Source organism: Vollenhovia emeryi, unplaced genomic scaffold (assembly GCF_000949405.1).
Source record: "Vollenhovia emeryi isolate VEMERY1.0 unplaced genomic scaffold, V.emery_V1.0 DF939131.1, whole genome shotgun sequence".
Classification (NCBI taxonomy): domain Eukaryota; kingdom Metazoa; phylum Arthropoda; class Insecta; order Hymenoptera; family Formicidae; genus Vollenhovia; species Vollenhovia emeryi.
This window is the reverse complement of record NW_011967235.1, coordinates 2,597,079-2,618,737: the sequence shown is the minus strand read 5'-3', so window position 1 is coordinate 2,618,737 and position 21,659 is coordinate 2,597,079. Positions and strand designations below refer to the sequence as shown.

At 46.5% G+C, this 21,659-nt stretch overlaps 2 protein-coding genes across 6 annotated transcripts in view; both read right to left on the bottom strand.

Annotated features, from left to right (window-relative positions):
* The window catches only part of LOC105568189 (serine/threonine-protein phosphatase 2B catalytic subunit 2-like), a 133,883-nt gene that overhangs the window by 78,278 nt on the left and 33,946 nt on the right, over positions 1–21,659 (bottom strand). For all 5 annotated transcript variants that reach the window (XM_012023644.1, XM_012023642.1, XM_012023643.1 and 2 more), the window contains exons 2-3: positions 8,777–9,952; positions 6,610–6,813 (exon numbers count right to left, since the gene is read on the bottom strand). In XM_012023644.1, the coding sequence (XP_011879034.1) occupies positions 6,610–6,813; positions 8,777–9,952 (1,380 nt within the window). The remainder of the gene's footprint in view (positions 1–6,609; positions 6,814–8,776; positions 9,953–21,659) is intronic.
* Positions 10,614–12,499, bottom strand: LOC105568188. The gene is made up of 3 exons (XM_012023641.1): positions 12,053–12,499; positions 11,325–11,961; positions 10,614–11,170 (listed from the first exon to the last, which is right to left on the bottom strand). The coding sequence occupies exons 2-3, from the start codon at positions 11,895–11,897 to the stop codon at positions 11,015–11,017; spliced, it is 729 nt and encodes a 242-aa protein (XP_011879031.1). The 5' UTR covers positions 11,898–11,961; positions 12,053–12,499; the 3' UTR covers positions 10,614–11,014.

The following is a 21,659-nucleotide window of genomic DNA, read 5'->3' as shown; positions in this document are numbered from 1 at the left end:
TACGCGACACACATGCGCGAATACCGAATAGCAATTTTAATCCCGCGGTTATCAACTGTTGGAATCTATTTTTGTTTTTCGCACTCTCAGCTTCCATACCGTAATCTTTTCTCTCAAGAGCTACTCGCGCACGTACAGTCTTGTTCGTTCAATGCCTGGACCTCAGTTTTGACTAGGATTCACATTTCCATCGTCTTTATTCCCATCTATACATGGATGAGTTTCAGGCTGTAGTTGACACAGCTTCTATATACTACTAGACTGCTTCGAGGTGTATCAATGCACACGTGCTACTTTATTTACCTAACAAGACATGGCGGAACTCTTGCCTCACTTTTCAGCTCGAAGATAGCAGTCTAGTAGTAGAGAAAAGTCCTCTATTGTGAGATAGGAATCTAATATGAGATAGTAGATTTTCAACGTCCAAATTCAATCGCAAATCTTTTTTGCAACGATTACACGATCTAACAATGAACTTTCCACTAAACAGATTTCACTCCAAGGGCAATAAATTCATGGTGGAACCAACAGATGACGTCTATTAATTTAGCAGAAACTCCTTTATCTCATATTAGGAACCTACCTCATAATAGGGAAGTTTCCTCTATATAGAAGTCTGTGATACATGCAGCCTGAAACTCAGCGATTTGTACAGATGAGAAAAACGCAGGTCAAGGCATTAATGAACAAAACTGTACAGATTTCTATGCAATAAACACATATATATGTGTATATAAATTTAAAACATGGGAAAGGAAACCATGCGCGATACAACAATATCTTTGTGCTTCTACATTCGACAAATTTCGCACCATACCGCGGCGATACAGGGACAGATTTAGCGCGATGCACTAGGCGATGCAGATATCAACGCGCGCGAGTGGATATCAGCTACAAGACACTACGTATGCATTAAAGCATCAAGTATTAAGGGCGCCGCTTCCGCAAGAGCTTCGGTTACGCGTTAAGGGAGAAAATTGGGGGAAACTTCCTGCCGGTCCGACAGGCGCCATCGAGCGTACGAGGCTTCGTCTCGTTACCATTTAATAAGATAATTAACGACTCCGCGCGGCTCGGCGCGGCGGACGGAAACATTCGCGCGCGCGCGATGTTTCGTCGACGTAGCGTAAAAGCCGACGTACTATGCACAAACGTACACACTCTTCTTTCTCCCTCTCAATTAATGCCCCGAGAGCGATCCCGTAACTTTGCAGCCTCCGCGTTTCCCCCATCGGGAGTTTTCCAAATAATACACCGCTGCCGGAGACTCTTGCCACTGCACTTCGACCGCTCTGCGCCGCGGTCCGACGCGGACGAGTCGTCCAACTCGGCGCGGCGTGAACTCGAAAACGGCGAGTCGAAAAGCCATCGCCCGCCATAACGGCCCACCCTCCGGCAAATCCTCTCGTCCAGAGGACGAACGCATTATTGAGGCGTCAGACCGCGAAGCTTTTATCCAACCGCCAGGGGCTTTCTCGCCCTCCGTATTAACTCGGAGTATTATCGCCCGGCGCAAAAAAGAGCGCGGGGATAGGAGCCCCGTCAGCAGGTAAAAGCTGCTCGATTCTTCGCCCCCGCAAACGTCCGCCACGCCCGTTCCGTTCCGTGTAAGGGTGTAATCAACGTGTAAGCAATTATCCCCGGGGGTTCCGTGCGTCCGTACGTTTAGACCGAATTTAATGAGCCGCGGACGCGCGCGCGAGGCGCATTTTTGCCAAGGAACTAGCGTTTCCACTCTGAAACTCGGCGGTAGTCCCGGCCGTCGAGATGTTTGCGCGAGAATGTCGTACGCCGTACTCGGCGAGGCCTCCGCTTCCATCGTAATCCGAAATTTACGACCAGCGTATCAAGCACCGAGCCACCCCGAGTCGAAATTTTGGCCCTATGTTGAACCTTTAATTCTATTATATGTGTAATAGGACCTAGAGACCCTGCAATCAAAGACTGGTCGTAAGAGTTCGTCAAATTCCGAATTACCTACGATTTTACGATCGTAGAAGAGTGAGGTAGCCTATGTTTCTCTCTCACTCGCGGAAATTTGACGAACTCTTATGGCCAGTCTCTGATTACAGGGTCTCTAGTAGGACCTAACACAGTAAAAGAGGTGCAAGTACAAAATTTACTCCAACTTTAAAACTGATAGCGTCGGAAATTTTTACTTTTGCCAATTTTGCATTAAAGTAGGTCCCTTTTAAGTAGGAATTAAGGTAAATTTTTCGAATTAAAGATTCAAGGGAGGAGTAAAAAAATATAATGCCATCAAAGTAGGTTATTGCTGGTCTATGAAGGTGTATAGATCAGCTAGGTAGGTGAAGTGTAAATTAGTCTTAAAAGCCAAACTAGTACCAAAATTTCGATTCGGAACCGGCGCGATCGCGGTGGTTAGGTCTCGCGTTGTTAATTAGAGAAGGCGGGCGCGATTGTGCGCGACCGAGAGAAGCGCGCGATCAGAGATGCGGCTACTACACCGAGCGTGTACAATATATTTATACCGCGTACTTTTCTGCTCTCATCCCGCGCCGGTTATCGGCAAAGTTCAATATTTAGACGGGCAACATCAATGTGGCAGCGCCGACAGACAATAAACATTTAATGTTTTTTAGGCTGCTTTACAGAGGCCGAACAATATTGCCACTGTGTTCTATCCCGTACTTGCCGCCTCTCCTCCCCGCCGCCCGCGCCGCTCACACTTGTATGAATAATTTATGTTCCTACATACAGCCGGCACCCGAGTTCGGTCAACACGACGCTCGCATAACCATGTTTCCGGCTGCGTATCAATTTTGCGGCGACAAGGCAGGAAGACAATTAAGATAGCGCGCCGTTAGATAACAACTGTGTTCCCTTTCGAGCCTCGAGAGTCTCACGCTCTCGATTTTCCGCGCCGAGGTTGTGGAAAAATGGAGAAGAGGAGAGAGAAAAAATCACGCGAATCAATTTCCCCGACGTTGATATCGATAAGCCTCCTTCGGCTCGAATGGTTCGCTCTCTTTCCGGATGACCGCTACCTAAAAGCGCGCGACTGTAACGGGGCGGATTAGATCTCTGATTGCGTGCAAATATAAACCTGATCTACAACGCCTTGTGTCTAGAAACATTCTATTCTCAAGCGAATAAATACGTTTAAAAAATTTGCAAGTTGACACATTGTACGATTGTACGTTGTCGACACGTTTTTTAAGCGTTTCGACTCGCTCATCTGAAATAGAATGTTTCCAGGCGCAAAAAGCACATTGTAAATCAGGCTTTATAATCGCCCTGAAACGACCAAATGATTCCCGGCGATGTTTGAGCTGCCGGGATTAAATCTTTATTTAAGTGCCGCGAGTGGAGATTCGCAAAACGATACCCGGATCGCTTAGAGAACAAACGGAAGTTATTTCGGGCAAACTCAAATTTGGACTCGCCGCAAAATTGCGCAGCATAGTTATGGTGACTCGAAACACTTTGTCCGTTGCTCATTTATCCACGGCGTCTCGAAGATGTTGAAATATCGAATGCGGAGAGATCGGAGAGGCTCGCATTCGTTGTTTAACATTACAAAGTCAACATTAAAAAGATAACATTAAATATAAAATAAACGTTAACGCTAAATATAAAATTACGTTCAATAATACAAGTAAATTGTGTTTAAACTGCGTTAAAAGAAAGCCATTTTGCAGCGATCGCCTAAGCTCCCTTCTCTTTGCAACGTTTCTTTGCTTAACGATCAGTATTAACTTCCAGAATCGGCGATAACTTTCCAATCACTACTTCTTCCATTTCCAAGCGAGCGCGAGGACAGTAGTGAAGCTTTACGAGCGCGCGTAACGAAGGAACTTATTTCTGGAGCAAAAGAAATTTGCAGGAACGAGAGGGAAAAAAAGGCGAACGAATATTAATGTAACGTCGAAGCAATTTATCGTAACACGCTGTTTCGTCTCGTCCGATAACGCTGGCGCGAGAGAGAGAGAGAGAGGAGGGGGGGGGGGGGGGGACACGTGAGAGCTGAAAACGAGCCACTTCGCTCTATGGGTGTGAAAATGGCTGTTTCTTCACGACGTAAAGAAACGCACTAATCGCTAACGGGGATCCCATTCGGCTAACATTCGAGCAACTCATTATCATTAATTTGAATATCCGCGAAGTTCGCTTGTGGAAGCCGCGGGCCGTCCGGAAAGAAATTCTTCACGGGAAATTTTAACAACGCCGGTTAGCACTAATCTCGGTTTATTGCACACGCACACTACCTCTCTGGATTATCAGAAGTGTGGGAGAAAGCATAACAGTTTAATCCTAAGCTCGTAAGGTGTTGCTCTTGCTGTCCGAGGAGAGTGATATGTTCGCGATAAGTTAGTTATTGGTCGTGTGAAAAAAAGAGCGATCATTCGGCTTTAATCCGAAATTAGAAGCATGTGGGAGTGAAAATGAGAAAAATTGAGAGAGAGAGAGAATTTAATAAGCGATTAAAGTATTTTAAATATAAAACGTATTCTTGGACGTTAATTAATTAACGGTCCGATAGAACGCCGTTACTAAGACGAAGGTATTAACTTCAACTGTGATTCAACTCGATTGCCATTAAAATACTTTTATTCTGAAAGGGTCGAGTTTATTAATAACATCAAAGACGCTTAAGTAATTAAATAATTGAAACACGTAGTTTTGATGCACAGCCGCGCTGGAAACGAGAGGTCTAAGCGATCGTAAATCGGCTTCGTCCGATTGACCGACCTCGTTTCTGCGAACAACTTATTCGTGTGAGGATTTAGTTCGGTGATTGAGAACAATCGAGGGTTATACGTCGATCAAAGAAGCGCGTCGTGAAGCCGTACGAGCGAAAAGAAACCCGGTCGCTTCAAAGGAAGACTCTAACATGCCTCCCGTCCTTCTCCCAATTATCCAGGCGCAATTTGATCCACCTCGCGACTGCGCATCGATCCAAGACGTCGCGCTTAATTAAAATCATTCGTTCACTAATTGCGCAGGAGAAATTGAGAAAAAAAAACGCGCGAAAGAGTGTCGATCGGAAAAAAACGCTTCTGTTTCTTAAGGTAACGCGATAATCGCGAACTCTCTTTCGTGGCAAATAATTTCGGAAATACGCATATCAATCTTCCATGCGAGGCACGCGGTAACCGTTAATTAATTTTCCGATAGGCCAGCGCGCCCCGCGTTTTCTTTTCCCGTTTCGGATTAAACTCCTCCTTTTCCAGTATACGCCGCAGTTCATCAAGAGAGTTAACGAAGCTCGAGGCAGGACGGAATTTCGCAGACCGAAACGTCGCGTCTACCCGCGCCCCTCCTCTCGGTCAAATTCTCATAAATTCCGAGACTGTCGAGGGAATTCGGAACGAATCTGAGTGTGTGCCTGATAGACGCCTTCCCCCCCGCGCTCGTCGCCGCTTTGTCGTGGATAATAGCCGATACTGTAAGCCGCTTCCCCGGAAGCTCGCTTTTGGCACACGTGTCGCAGTCGAGGGTGCGGGGGAGGAGAAAAAGGGAAGAGCGCGCGGGATCGACAGAGAGAAATTGCGGTGCACCAGGCGTCTGGTCGTCGAATGCGAATCCGCAACGCGGGCAGGACGGCGGGGTAGAGTGGCTCTGCTGCGGAGGATCGGGCGGGAAGATGAATTACGCCGCGGGAGGATGCGCGAGACGCGCGAACGACACCGAAGGAGCGAAAAAGCGTGCGAAACGAGCGGACAGAGGGATGACCGGCTCCGGCTCGATCGACGTGAAATAAATCTAAGGCCGATTCGCTGACCATCGATTCCGACGCGACGAGCATATGGGCGAAAAATATGCTGCAGCAGCATGCGGCTGCCACGGGCACGCGTGCACGCGACATATTGATTTGATAGATGTTATGTTCGCCGCGGAGGAAATGCATTCTCGAATAAACCAACGGATAAATCGATGGTAGAATCGATGCCACTTCTGGCTCCTTAATTAATTGTAATTTATGTTAATTGATCTCTCAATTATCGAAGACGTTTATAACGTTCTCAGGGAGTTAAAGCCGATACTTCACAGCTCCCCGAGTCCTCGGGGTTCCAACGTAACGGAACAATTATCCCGTCGATCAAAAGCAAATCAGACGTCGTGGAAAATATTGTTTTATGCGAAACTGCTCCACGTCGGACGTGGATTCGTAACGAACCGGCGAAATTCTTCGAAGTGACACGAACGGCTCCGTTAATCCCATTAATAAAATTCGTATCGCGGCGTTGGGCAAAGTAATAACTGTCTATGGTACGTGCGTAAAAGGATAAGCGAGCCGGTGGAAGAGGCCCGTGAAAGGGGGCGTAGAAGGAAATAGGACCGAATCGATCCGATGTAGCCGAAGGGTGGGATTTATTACGTTCTCCTATTCCGCGCCTCTGGAACAATCAGCGGACGCCACAAAGGAGGCCGTCGCGACGAACTTAATTCAACGATAATTGATTAAGGAACGGCCGGGTACCGAAGCGGCGGGCCGAATTTTCGATTTCAATTAAAGCGCGCATATCTTATACCCAATTAATCAAGGCGGCCTCGCTCGCCGGAAGTCGTCGGTCTGACCCGGAGTCGAGGACTCGAGAGGCGAGAGACTTAACAAGACTAACAATAAGCCGAGCTTTGACTCACCGGTGACCGGAGCCTCGATGTCTATCATAGTCTTCTCCGATCGTAGGAGGGCGGCTCCATCGTTGATTATACGAAGGGCCGCGGCCTCGTCGATCCTGCCTTCGAGGATAAAGTGCTGCTTCAGGACCTCCGGCCGCGGAGACCCCGTTCGTTCGTCGAAGACCTCTGCCACTGTCATTTTGTGCGACGGTGGAAACGGGACATCTGTTGACAAAGCGTTTCATAGTGAGAAGGTATGCGTATAAAATTGTACGTGTACAAATGTACAAAGTATCTTAAAGCCGCGATACTGTTTCTCCCTTTGCAAAAATTGTTAAACGTAGAGTCTCGCGTGAAAAGTTTCTCCCTTCGTCGGGCGAGCCTTTGCATAAGAGCGGCAGATTATCTCCCGATCTCGCGTGGTAATGGCATTAATTACAGGCCGGGCCGCTCGCCGTAATCCCAGGTGACAATTAAGTGTCCTTTTTTACGAGATACAAGCGGCGGTACAAAGCGACTCGTTGGGTAAATCGGCGCGCACAAACACACACGCGCGCGACGCGATCGTGTCTAAATATTGATCGAACGACTTTGCGCGCAAAACGAAGCGCTCCACTCTCCCCCCCCCCTGCCCCTTCGTAAGAATTAATGAGTATGTACATGTTACACGAAGGAGCTTGCAAACGCTAAGACGCATAATCTCGTTTTTCCTTCGTGCTTCGTGCCCGCGCGGGTGCCCGTGATTTACGGTTTCGAGTCTTCTCGTGCTCGCTTTAAATCGCGGTCGGCGTTCGCCAAGAATTACGCAGCGGACCAGAATCGCGCATTTTCATTTTCTCGCTGCGTGGCGGTGTGAAATACGTTCCAGTGCATTCCCCATTTGTTCCACTTTGCACTCGCGTTCTCGCGATGTCGCGGCGAGGCGCGCGCGCGCGCGCGAAAGAAAGTCAGCCCTGAGATCGGCGCGCCAGAGAGATGCGATAAAAGCGTCCGTGCGTTTAATTTCGAGTAATTATGCAAGCTGATTGCGCAACGCCAGCGCTCACCGTTCATTTACGACGTTCAAGGCGATTACGCAACGTAAAATCATTAATCGCGCCTATCGCGCATACGCATGGAGCGATTTATCTTTACTTAAGTGTTCGGGCAGGCGAGATATGCAGCGGATGAGCAGCTGAGAAAACAATAGACGTGCAAAAACCGGATTTTTCCGTCCGTCGAGGACAGCCTTGCGGCGCGTGCGAAGTTCAAAATGTATGTACGAGTCCGTTAAATTGACAGAGAGTGGGCATACTAGTTATACTGAGGGGTAAACCGCTGAGGGCATTGTGGTGTACGTATTTGCGGCATTACTGGGCATTACTAGGCATTTTTGGGCAATAGTTTGGGCATTATAACGATAAAATAAGATAATAAGATAAAGTAATGCCCACTGGGCATCAGTGGGCATTGGTGTACAATATTTTGGTCAGCGGTTTCTCCCACGACTTATACTGTAACACATGCTGGGGCACATGTGTACGCGCGCGTGTATGTGCAATTACCGGGACCTTTCGTGACGTGTGCGGCTACATTTGTAGGTTAGAACTGGAATCACTTGAATTTGAGGAGTTAGCAGTCTAGGTATAGAAGCCTGTGGTCGGGCCTCATCCAATTGTACAGTCTAAATTAAAGTCGTTCCGTAATAAAGGCGTCCTGGCATCGATACCGGGACAACTGTGGAAGATGTAATGACTTAACGAACCTACCGCGAAAAGAGAACCCTCCACAGAAGCAATTATAACACGTCTCGAGGAAATTTTAATCGCAAAATACCTCGAGACGTGCCTTTAGTTAGCAACCGATTGCTAAAGTCGATTACAAAGCTACCGTTTTGCCTCGCCATTTCTTTCTCCTTCTTTCTCTGGCTATAAACGTACTTTGCCTTATCTGTGTTAGCGCACGCTAAGACAACGCATGATAAATAAAAATGAGATATTTCAATTCGCGCGAATCGATAACGATTTACGAGAGAATAGGTAACAGGTGGGCGACAACGAGGTACCACCGCGGACAATATCTCGCGACGTCGGTCGGGCCGAAAACAATGCAAAAACGTATAGCACTCAAGGTTGAAATCGTTGTTATTGCCACGTAGCACGCCACCATCATCGATCGGCCATTTCCCGCCAAGGTAAAACGCGTTTACCTTGATTGGCTCTTTCAGGTATCTGGACCTGCCTCTTTCTCCTGGCGAAGCGCAGCTTAGGAATCGGACTGTCCTCTTTCAGAACGTCCGCCGTTGACGTTGCCGTGTCTTCTCGCAGTGGCGAACTAGCCCTGATACCGGCGTAGCCTCGAGTCCTCTCCTTGGAATTTTTCGATCGCGAAGGTGTTGGTGAACGCGACCGTGAAGGCAACGGTGAAGGCGATCGCGAAGGCGACGGAGAAGGCGATCGCGAAGGCGATCGCGAGGGCGATCGCGAGGGCGATCGTCGAGACGATCGTTGAGGCGATCGGCACAGCGTCGACAGGTTCATGAAGTTTCTCGACCACTGGCTCCGAAAGCAACCGCTTTCCTGATCCTTGCTCATCATTTGCTTTACGTATTGCTGCGCGAACTCGACGTTTCGGTTGTACAGCCGGTCGAACGTGTCCGCGTCGAACACTTCGCTGTCCCCAATGGCGCTCGGCTCGCACGACGGCGTCGCCGAGCGAGTCGATTCCACATTCACGGGATTACAAGCCCCCTTTGTCTTCGGCGCTGCGAAATCGACGATCGCGTCCTCTCTGCTCGAACGGTCGCTTTGTTTCGTTCCTCGTGGCGGAAGCTGATCGATCGAACTGTCGGACGTCACCTTCGACGACGAGCCGTCGCTGTCCGGCACGGTCGACTCCATGGTCGAGTAATCGGATGTCAGCTCGTTCTCCGCCGAGGTTTCGTCGCGTTCAGCAATCCGCGGCCTCTCCGCGTTTATCCACGTGTGTTCGGCGTGCGAATTTCGCGCTGGCGGACCTCTTCTCTCGGGGGTGCTTTCCACGTTCATCAGGGTCGTGTCCGCCTTCGTGGATGTTGACGCAGCGGACAAGTCGAGCTCATCTGTTTGCTTCATCAACTCGTCGGGTAGCGACGCGGTGTCGTCGTGCGTCGTCTTCGGCACGGGAGACTCATCCATCGGAGAACGGTCCGTCTGTCTCCACTGTATAAACTTCTGTAGTAACTTGGCGATTATCGGTGTCGTCTCCTCACCTTCCCGCTGACTCTTGCTACGTCCAGTCGGACACGTGTTCGGCGACGAATCGTTCTCCGGAGAAGCATACGTATCATGTCCGTCTGATCCGTCAGGTCTACGGACATCCTTCGCTTCCTCGGACATGTTGGAAACTGGGTGGTCGCGAGAGCTCTTGTCAGACGTATCGCGTCGATAATAATCGATTTTCGCGAGTAGAACAAATGGCGATCCCCAAAGCTGAGCCCGCTGGCCCTTCACGTCGCGACATTGAAATCGCAGAAATCCACCTAATTGGACAGCACAATCGATACAATCGATACGAACGCTCGCTCGTGCCAGGAGGTGGCGACATATCCCGGAGCCCCCGAAACGCGCCTCGATACAAAACGCGACTGTCTATCTTGTCAGTTGTCCTGATATTGAACGCGAAAATCCGCCGAGCGAGTATCGTACGTATCGTTTCGCAAAAAAAGATTATCGATGGGTAACTTGTATTACAGGATTTTCGCGTCTGTTGTAGCTCGACCTGCGCGACACGGAATTACGGAGCGCAGAATAGATTCCACTGCGAAAGTACTACTTGATTTAGAGAGAGCTGCAAGATTATTGTCTCCTCGGTGCGTCCTTGCCGCTCGGTGGCTCGGCACCGACTCGGCAAAGAGCGTCGCTACCGTGCAGGCGCCCCGAGACATTAGTAAACAATGGCACGCTGACATAAATAGTCACAAGCGTGCAGCGAACGTGCAAAGCGGATATATATGAATTATAACGTTGTGCAAGCGGGACAAATATTAAAGCAAAGATTTACAATTACTTTACTAATTTTATTAATCTCTTTCGCGTTTCGCCTGTGCGTTTTCGAATCAATAAACAAAGTGTATAAAACGTCAATAAAATATCGATTATAAAATTCCGATAGCTCCAACCGTCCCAAGCGCGCGTAAACTATGATTAAAAAAAAAAAAGAATATTACTGCAAACCGAATTACTCGCCAATATGCCGCGCCCTAACGTCAAACGGTCTGATTAAATTAAAATTAATTGGTTATTAAATAATTATATATCGAGCACACACGCCACGTTTTTCAAAATAAAAAATTTAATTCATAAAGATTAACAATGAGAGATAACGCTAGTCGTCCGCTGTTGCCAGTTTTCGTGATTTTCGCTGATTCATTATTCCTCCTCCATGTGTATCAATGACAAGCCTCCAGTTATTCTGCATCGGACCCCATAAACTCAATGAAATCGCTATCTTTGGAATCTCTACGCGATCTTCTAGACAAAGTAGCCCTTTGCAGATTCCGCGCCCTTCGATTCCTGTTAGACTTCATCAGTAGGAAGGACGCCTCGGATACATAGATACTATCCTGCAGATATTTATTATCTCGTTATCTGCTTTAATTTAATCGTGAGATAAACGATATTGCATTTGTTTAATCGTAACATAAACGATATTGCTTTTGTTTAATCGTAAGACAAACGACATTGCATAACGAAATATATGACAGCGTCTCTTGTTACCTCACAATGTGGAGAATTCACAATTGGTTTGCCATTCGGATCGGCGATTTCTCGCCATCGCGACATAGGTTCCCGTCCGATCTGAGACGGATCGATCTCTTTCGCGCTTTTCCTCGATTGCGCGCTGTCCGCTTTACAAGCGCTGACAAACGGCTTCGGGCTCGAGAAGCATATATCCAGATGTTCTCTAACCATGATAGGAACTGCGACGTTTTCGTTATCACCGTGACAATGACTGGGCGAGGAGATGCGATTCGTCGGCAAGTCGTTAGACAAGTCGGGAGATGTTATCAAGCTCGGCATGTTTATCATTTGCACGAGCTTGTCGATCGCGGGAGTGACGTTATTGCGATACTCCGGCAGCGTGTAATCCATTTTCGAGATGCACGACGGAGTAGACGGCTTCGACTCGTCATCCCGCGACTGTTTGTTTTCGTCTTCTTCAAGCCCCGTTTTACACTCGAGTCTGCCGTTCTTCAACTTCCCATGCATGGATATTTTCTCCGAAGCTGCCGTGCACGATGAGTCGGACTCCAAAAAATAGCCAGTCGCCGGATAATCATGTCCATCCATTGCGGACGAGAAATCGTATGATAGAGGAAAGTGTGACTTTTTTCAAAGACTTTTCCAAGTGATCCTGGAGCAAGTGCAACACGTTCTTTTTACTGACCGAATGTAATTTTTTAATTATACGGAGACAGTAAATGATATATAACTGTTTGCCTCACCTTAAATCATAGACGAGAATCGATCTGAACGTTGACATTTTCCGTTAAAACTTACTTTTAGTTTAACAAAACTACGTAAACGCTCCGCTGGTATTTATGGTTACAGCAGTATTGCTAAGAGCAACGATATCGTGTATCAACTAAATAGAGAAGGTACACAAGATTGTATATCTGACCTATTGCCATCTGGTTTGACCTGGTTTGATCATTTTCGAAAATTACCGCGAACATCACCGTCGATTCCCTAACTATTTACTGCTTAAATTCTTTCGTACATTTTCGGTCTTGCTGCTTTTATCGTGTGTCTCTTGGCTATTAGGTCAGAGACACTTGAAAAAGCAGTAAACAGACCAATTAAAAAAATTGCCGGGAAAAATTAAGATTAAGTCGAGAAAAATTCTAGGCTACGATTGGACGAGTTGAGTTTTCTTATGTATCTTGTATATTTCGTGCATTTAAGGTGGCTCCTGCATAAACCGACCAAAAAAAAAATAGCAATTTAAGTACGTCGCAGTTGTAAATTTTACCTATCACGTACGCGAAATTTCAGACCCGGTCGCCGATGGAATAAAATAAAGAAAAAATGTTAAAATTGCATTTTTTAACTTTCCAGTAAACACCAAGTAACAGTTGCATAACATCAATATTATAATTTCCTACTCAACAAGATAAATGTAATACAACACCCATATGTTACATTACATTTACATTGTTAAGTAGGAAATTATAATATTGATATTATTGTATGTAACAATATGTAACTATTACTTGGTGTTCACTAGGATAGGAGTTACGGGCCGATCGCTCGCAGAAATACTTTGAGGGTTAATATTGTTTTGTAGAAAAAGTAGGTCTTAATCAAAAACGAGATGAACATAATAAATGTCACGAGGATCCGAATGTGCTATTAAGTATATGAGGTCACCGACCTCTGCAAGCAAATACTTATTAGTAAAGTCAAAAGATACAATGTTTTGAGAAAATTTAACAGCTCTTTGAGACTTGGCAATATATTTTTAAGTATGTTTTTAAATGTGCATATATAATCTAGCATATCAATGCATTTGATCAATAATGCGTTAAGTGATATTTTTTTACGAAAAAAGTCATATGAATTTATAAAAATCAAAGAGGCCCCACCAAAGCATCCATACAGACCGCTCCTTCGCGCAGGAGCCACCTTAAGATAAAACAATTGGTATCTTCACGTTTAACACGAGATGCGGTATCGCGCCGTTAATATAAAACAAGGCTCGCATAAGATGCAAGGGGCATAAAAATAAATTAAACAACACGATTAAACGGTTGTGTGAATTACATTGAATCATTGAAATGTCCAAAGCCTGATCTGCAATGTGCCCTTTGTGAAACTTTCTATTTTACGTAAGCGAACAAAACGGTTATTAACGTTTATCGACAATGTACGATTGTACAGTTGATCCAATTTTTTAAACGTATTTATTGGCTATAAAATAGAATGTTTCTGAACCCAAAGAGCATAGTGTAGATCAGGCTTCACTCTTTGCCGTGATATTACTGTTTACAGCCAAAGTCATATTTAAATAAAGCAACATGCTTTCACACAAGTTGCAAAAAACAATTTGCCTGTTGTAATCGATCTTTTTGGGAAGCGGTACGGAATGTAAAAAAAATGTATGATTATTTCATAACGCGGAGACTCTGCAGCCAAACATTCAGGGGGAGCAGAATATAATTGGAAAATTGATCAAAGAATCTAAGTACTGCCAAGCATTAAATAGAAGAGTTCGCTTCTTCAATCGATTCCTTTATTTAAATGTCTATTTTCCGTAACATCTCGATCCTTTGATCTACTCCCGGCATTCATTCGCGAATGATAAAGCTCGGTTCTTTCGCGCTATAAACACACTCGTCATACGGTTCTCGTTGTGTTGCGCGATAGAAAATAAGGCTCTTGATGCGAGCAACCCATCTCGGAAGCAACTAAGTTCCATTTACTTTCCCAATATTGAACCGCCTGCATTCAAATAGCCGAGTCACCGGGCGTCAATGTGCGATGCTTTCAGTTTTTACTTCCACTGGCAACGCTAAAAGTAAGGCCCGGTCTACAATGAGTTGTTAGTCGTTAGTCAGAAGTCAGAACTATATGTCCTTTTTCCTCCACCCAGAAAGGACAAGGATCAACATATAGTTCCGACTTCTGACTAACAACTCATTGTAGACCAGGCCTAACGTATTCTCTCGATATATATTCATCGAATGATAATTTTTTTCACTGTCTACTGTTAAGTGTGTTTGTCATTTGACTTCAGATTCTACAAATGGAGAGGTCTTTTTGCAAGAACGTCCCGAAGAATAAAGAGAAACGGAAAGAGAGTAATTGCGTTTCAAAGCTTATCCATTCAGATAAGAGATGCAAAGCGTTCCTTAACTCGTCTTAGCGTCTCGCCGCAGAGTTTATCGACTTGCACGCGGTTGTGCGATTCCAGCGGGATGTAAGTGGATGCGGAGCGCACTGAGGAAGAAGTAGAAATGCATCGCGAGATCGGAGGACAAAGCAAGAAACTGCCGCGGAGCGCGGTAACCACTTTTTCGAGACCTTTGATCTCGCGGCGGTACCGGCGGCATTACCGCTCGAAATTAAGCGGAAGAGCGATATATTCCTCGCGGTTTCAACGCAACAACTAATTTGAATATTCAATCTAGGGAAAAGCTCGGGGTAACCGATAGTTCCGAAAGTCGATACCTGGTAACTCGGTCGCCGCGAAAACTGGGGGAAACGTTCAATCAAGTCTTATGCCGATATATATGCCGTTACGTATAACGGGCGATGCTTTTACGTCGCGTATCTGCGGGAGGATGGCGATCAACGTGGGCGAGACGTATGGACGTACCGACCGCAAGGATATTAATTACGTGCCCTAAATTACTCGAGTCCTCCCTCCCAAATAATGTCGCCGCGAACTGCTTTAATATCGTATAACGCGCCGCACGGTATAGTCTTGTTACGGGATATTAAAGTGCCGAACACAATCGACTTGCATTGTTTCACGTAGCCGCGACTACATCTGGCCGCGTGCACGAAGGAAGTCTCTAATATCCATGTTTCTAACAATGTAGATTAACTTTAATCTCGGTTTAATTTACTTTTCATCTCTTCCTAGTCCTAAGAATTAGAGAAAGAAAAAGTGAGTTAAACCGAGATTAAAGTTAATCTGTGCTGGTAGAAATGGACGTAAGTTGCCAAAAAGTTGGTGCATCAGCAATGTAGCAATTGCCACTGAAGCAACTGCTGAACCAATCTCTTGTGCTTCGTACGACGATATCACAATCGATATCTTCGTGTAAAGGAAACTATTATCATTTTATTATTTAGCTTCTCGCGTCTCATCTTCTCGAAGACGGCAATAATCGTTTCGCTGCGAAGTATCAAGGTCCATAATGTAAAAATAACGAGGCAACGTATTTATCGTTATTTATCGTTCTTTTCTCAAACATGAGAGAAATATTTAATTACTTACTTCGATTCGACAAATCGCCGCGCTGGATACACTTTTAACGAGCAGCCACGTCGAAGTTGTGTTAATTTTTACGACTCGAGAGAGTCGTGTGTCAAGTGTGATCGCCTCGCCGTGTGTCTGATACAGAGTGCCAGGGGAAAAAGGTAAGCTGCGCCTCGCGCGACAGGAATCGGTTGTTTATTTGCGCGAATATTTCGAATGTACCCGAATGATATATTATTACTTACGGCGGAGTAATTACATCCGATGTTATTGTCGTAATTATAAACTCGACTGTTGTACGACAACAATGAGCCCCTAACAAGCAATTTGCCATCAGTGCAAAACGGTAAAATGATAGCGTCGATCAGTTGCACAAACATTCGGAGCGAAATGACAATATGAAAGCTTTCCGCAATTTTGTAAATTAACGGTGAATTACTGCGTTCGAGGAGAGAGCCTCCAATTGATGGCTGTTTTGCGCGTAACGTTCCTATCAAATCCGCCAAGTGTTTCGATGAGGAAGCGTTCGGAAAAATATCTGCGCTAACCGGAATTGATGCACACTCGCGCGTTTAAATTCTTAATTGGACGCAAAATTGCGGGGCGGGGGAGGGGGGGCGGGCGCGGAGGCGGGGGGAGATTACCGGGACACCTTGTTTTCCCTCGCCAGATCGAAACGCATCGCGCAAACAGTTTACCGTGGAATTTTCGCAAAGTGAAATACCGAAGCTCGTTTGATGGAACGAGTGTGTTGAGCGTAACCCGTTGACCGATGACGCGACGATCGGCGTAATCCTTTTAGAATCTCATTACGTCGTGAACAATGCGCGATTACCATCTCGGTGTTTATTGTCGTTCCGCGTTACATTGCAAATAACCGCCATCATTCCCGCGCGTTTGAATTATTGGCAGAAATCCGACTTGGGAATTAAATATTCTCCCTTCACGAAAAAAAAAAAACGGGGGTTCATATCGAATGAAAAAATAAGCAGGCTCGCTCTCGCAGGCGGCAAAATTCCTCGCTCCATTCCCGAGGGGACTGCTGCGACAACTTTTTCACGGCTTTGCAATTTTTACCGCAAAGATATGTGAAAGATCTATCGGATATACCCTTGGTGTCTCCGGCGTTGACGGATAAAATTGGATGAATTATAAAAGCGAGCGTTTAGATTGTAGTGTAGATTTCATGAAGATCGAGCGGAGGAGTCCTCGCCTTGTGAGACCTGATTCACGCGCGAGCTGTAATTATTAGATTCCCGCGAGTTGGATGCAAACTGAGGAATCTACCAATTACAGCACGAGCAATCTTCGCAGATTGAAATCTACCGATCGCGATAGATGCTGCCCGCGCGTTTCCGACGACAATGAGAGCTGTTCGCGCTGAATTTTCCATCGGCTGTGTCTCGTCCGCGTGATTGGCAATTTGGCTTTGTCCAGAATAGCACCTAATGTAAACACAGTGGAAAGTCCTCCTACGTTTACGCCACGGATACGTAACGTCGCAACTTCAACGCGACACGTGGAAGCACATCCAGATATGATGATTGCATATTCAGACGTATCACCGAATTTGGTATTATTGACAAGTAAAAAAGGATCTATTTCTTTTTCTTTTTCGCAACTCGTCGTTTGCGCAAGATTCTTTCATTTCAGTTCGACGGTGGCTTGTTAAATAACCGAAAATGCCAAAACCAGTTCCGCGACCTACTTGGGATAACTCGATAAACTTACATCCGGGCGCCGAATGTTAATGATCGAAGCCATCGTACTATATTAGCGCGAGAGCTTGAATTTAATTCTTTCCTCTAATATCAGGTCGGATTAAATTTCATTAACAAATCGGCATTTTTTTTCTTTCGAAAAGAATACATTACAAAATTCCACTTCGATGGCATCATATCTTCATTCTATCGGAATAAATTCGTTCCGCTGGAATGGAAATATCATCGAACTTGAAAGGCTAATATCAAAATAATGATGCATTTGCGTAAAGGAGCGTAAGTCATTAATAATCTCCGAGCTCTCCGGCAATCCTGCCGACTCCTTTTTCCCTTGCTAATAAACTTGGTGTAATCTCGTTCCTATTATTACAAATCCGATCACGGGGAAAGACGAAACGAGAAAAGGAGTCTATAGATGCGCGGCGATCAATGTCGAACCGGAATCGATGTGGTTGTAAAGCCAACCTTTTAGAATCCGCGACACGATAATTGACAGCGGATGCGACAGCTGCCATTTCCAGGCATACGTCGAAAGGAAAGTAGCGGGCTGACGGTGACTCGATGGACGTGAATGGATAAGCGGCCATTCGAGCCGACACGAAGACAGCGAAGCGGAGGAAAAAAAAATTATCGCGGGTGCGAGAGAAAGAGAGAGAGAGAAATTGCATACGTGTGTAAATATATAGCCTTGGCCAAAATCATTAGGCATCTCATAATCATTGTGCTGCACTGAATACCAGGAAGGACTATTGTTTAAAAGTAACGAAAGGCAGTTGTTGAAACTAAGTGAATTTATTTCTCTAAAAAAGAAATGTTTTTCTTCAATTTTAATTTTAAGGTGCCTTACAACTGGCCAGGCTTTACATGACGCAGCCGTTAAAAAATACCGATTGAAAAAAAAATGCAAAGTAGGTGCAACGATTTTCGAACGAGTCTCATCGCAAGCTACAATTGTACGCCTGGATAGAAAATCGAAAGGATAATTAATAAATATGAACGAGGCTCCAATGAAACAATATTAAAATTGAAATTGGTGTTAATAGTTAAAGTAGTAAAAGATTAATAGAGGCAATGTCAGCCGTCACCTGAACGAAGGTGATGAATTATATGTCAGTAAGTTCTAGCGTAAAATGTATCGTAAGATTGGTAACAATGTGATACAGAGTGAACTATCGTGACTCGTCGTCTTTTTTAAAAACTTAGACAAATTCTTTTTATATATTTCATATTGTACTGCCGAAAAGATAATAAAACGAGTAGAAAGAGCGACAAGGAGCACTTGGCCGAGACGGAGCAACACCTTAATATCACTTGGCAGTCGAGACCTCCGTAGACTCGATGGTCAATAAGCCAGAGAAGGGACGATGGCGCCGCAACGTCCTGGGAAGAAAGCGGCACAAAGGAAAGCGGAAACGAAATAACGAATGAGAGGTAGAGACGTGATAAATTAAGATAGAGGGAATATACAATATACAGGTATATAGGTCGCTGCGGCGACATAACTGGCAGCGCGAGCGTGTACAAAAGCGAAGTCACAGCTCCGACGCTCTTTTAAAACAGGACTTCGCAGTCGGTTGCGACACGGAACATCTATGATTTATAAATAACCTTTGACATTTGTACTCCCCGGTAATCACAATTTATCGCAATCTCTCCAGTCGTTATCTCTGAGAACATTTAATTTGTGCGGACAATTGCCGGCTGGAGAGGTGCTGGGGCTGTTACTCGAACGAAGTAAATTTCCCTCAGGAAAATGGAGCGCGATATACAATTAATTTGTGCATTGTCCCGCAAGCTGCTATTCTTCCCGTCCTTCTGCCTAATGGCAGCTAATCGTCGATGAACGAACGTTCCGTGTCGCCGAAACGAGTGATAGATCCGTATCGCCGAGAGAGGCTCGGGAGCCGCGAGAGAAAAAAAACTAATCGTCGCAACCGAGCCCACGTTTCCGGGCAAATATACGCGGAAAGGCAGGGAGGAAGGAACGAAGGGCAGATACCGACGTCGCTTTAGCGGCCGTAATGCAGCGGCGCCTGGAGGGCCATGGATTTGAGGTGGAGTAGCGAGGCGCTGAAAAGCGAAGAAAGCGACGTGGCGCGGGGAGGGTGGTGCGCGGCGAGGGGGGGGGGGGGGGGGACGGTGGTGTATAACGAGAGAGGCAAAGAAAGACGAGGCAGCGGCAACGACGACGGTGGGTGGGATACGCAAGTAAGAGGAAAAGAGAGAAGATATATATGGGGTCAGAGGATGGACCGGACGGAATATTGATCCGCGTACCTCACGATAGCTGCCTATGCTGCGCTATGCTTTGCCATGTAGCCTATCCCTCTCCCTCCCTTCTCTCTCACTCTCTTCCTCTTCCTCCCCGCCACCCATCCCTCTCTCTCTCTCTCTCTCTCTCTCGCTCTGTCTGTCTCGCGCTTCTCATCTCGCTCGCTCTACGACAAAACGGATATACGATGGCGGGCACTGGATAGAGTTTACCTTCGCTACTGCCGCGGGGACTCCACAGTCTTAAGCGGCGCACCTGCGCCCGCGAGCCATTGACAAGAAACAGACAGACGCGGGCGGACTCGGCGGAAACGTATCTAGACATCGCTCCGCCGCTGGCTAGACATTCTTGGTTCAGCCAATTTACTTGTCGTTCTTTATTCTAATTCTCTTCTTTCCTCTGTCTCTCTCTCTCTCACGCTCTCTCCCTCTTTTTTTTTGCACATGATCGCAAGTTCTTATTCCGAATAGGAAGAGTTTCGACGTATCTACCTGCCCGGTTGAGTCGACGCAAATTCTGAAATTTGCCCCCGAGCTGGATACTTGGCCCTCCGATATCGCGGTAGCCTGGCGAGCTGGATGGTTGCCAGTGTACGGCGCAAAACGGAAACGAGAGCATTACCAGATAATGGTAATGGATCAGGTAACGTTATATACAGGTCAAAGGCAAGATTGGCCAGGGGCGTCAGGTGGACTCGCTACTGCTCTTAGGTCTCATAAATGATTCCGGCTTTGAATTATTCCTTCTTCCGCTTCCACGCATTTCCACGTGTAAGTTGTTGCATAAATAGGCGTGAGTACAAACAGGCGGCCCGTGCCGTGTTTAACGGGAATGAAAGAAGGACGGAAAGGAGAAGGACGATAACGCGGGCAATCTGGGCATAAATTATCCGCCGTGCGCCGGGATGTCGGCGGGGACGAAAGCTTGTGGCGCGGGCAGGCAGGTCAGAGCACTAAGGTACGGCCGCGCGTTCCGTGTACTTGTGTTGACACGTAATTATCTGTACGCGTCGGATACACGTGCCTTCCGCCGCCGTTGACACGTTTAGACTCGGGCGTGGAACGTCCAACAAGACGCTGCGCGATATGCCCGATCGAAGCAACGTTTACCTTACTCATCAGCGCGAGAACGCGTTGAAGCGCGTCGCGCCGAGGTGACTTTCACGAGCGAGCCTCCGCCGTTGAAACCGCTGTTACCAGATACCGCCCGGAGAAATGAAGGATCGTCTGTCAAACGCCAGCGACGCCGGTCGACGACCGTCGCGAGACTGTCTTGTTTCACTTCGAAATCACGATGCGGTTTTAAAAAAATGGACCTGTCCCCCTGAAGTCGCGCTTTCTGAAATTTTTCATTCACTTTCCGAAGAACTCCGTTAAGAGCGTCAGCAAATAAGCCCATCACGTTTATCCTCTTTACTAGTGGCGCTAAAAACAAGGTGAAGATAAATAAGTCGAGCCAGATGGAAAGTTTGTTCTTCGAAGCGTCTTAGAATTAGTCCGCGGTGCTCCCTCATGTTCTACTTTTACGAGGAAAAGTTGCGGGGTACAACGGAGACGATGTGAAATGTATGGCGCATACAGGCACATTTTCATAATTTTGATCGATCAATCAATCAATTACATCGCGAGATTTCTTGAAATCGAATCGTCGATTCGACTGAATAAATTCTGAATCATGAATGAGAGAAAGAGAGGGGTGGGGGAGGGGCGGAGGGGAGGGAAGGAGGAGAATGAAAGAGGGAGAGAGGACGTATCGATTACGCCGCCTCGCAACTGCCACGAGCCTCGGCTCCTGCAGGAGAGAACGCCGCATTCATCTCCACGTGACTATAACCGCACGATGTTATGCGCGACTATCAGCCGCATCGTTGGCGGTCAATGCCGTAAGCGGAACGGCGTAGGATTCGATCAAGGCGGCTGGCGAGATGCAGCCGCACGGCCGGTTAACGCTTTATTTGCATAACCGCGATGTTACTAAAGCCCCGAATAATCTTCGGCGATCCCCATGTCAGCGGCGTGTCGACGTCGACCGGTTTTAGGTCGCGTAATAAACCGCGCGGATAAACGCGATTGTTTTACCCGTCGCGCTAACGAGCTCTTCCCCGAACGGTCAACGATTATGAATCTTCTCCT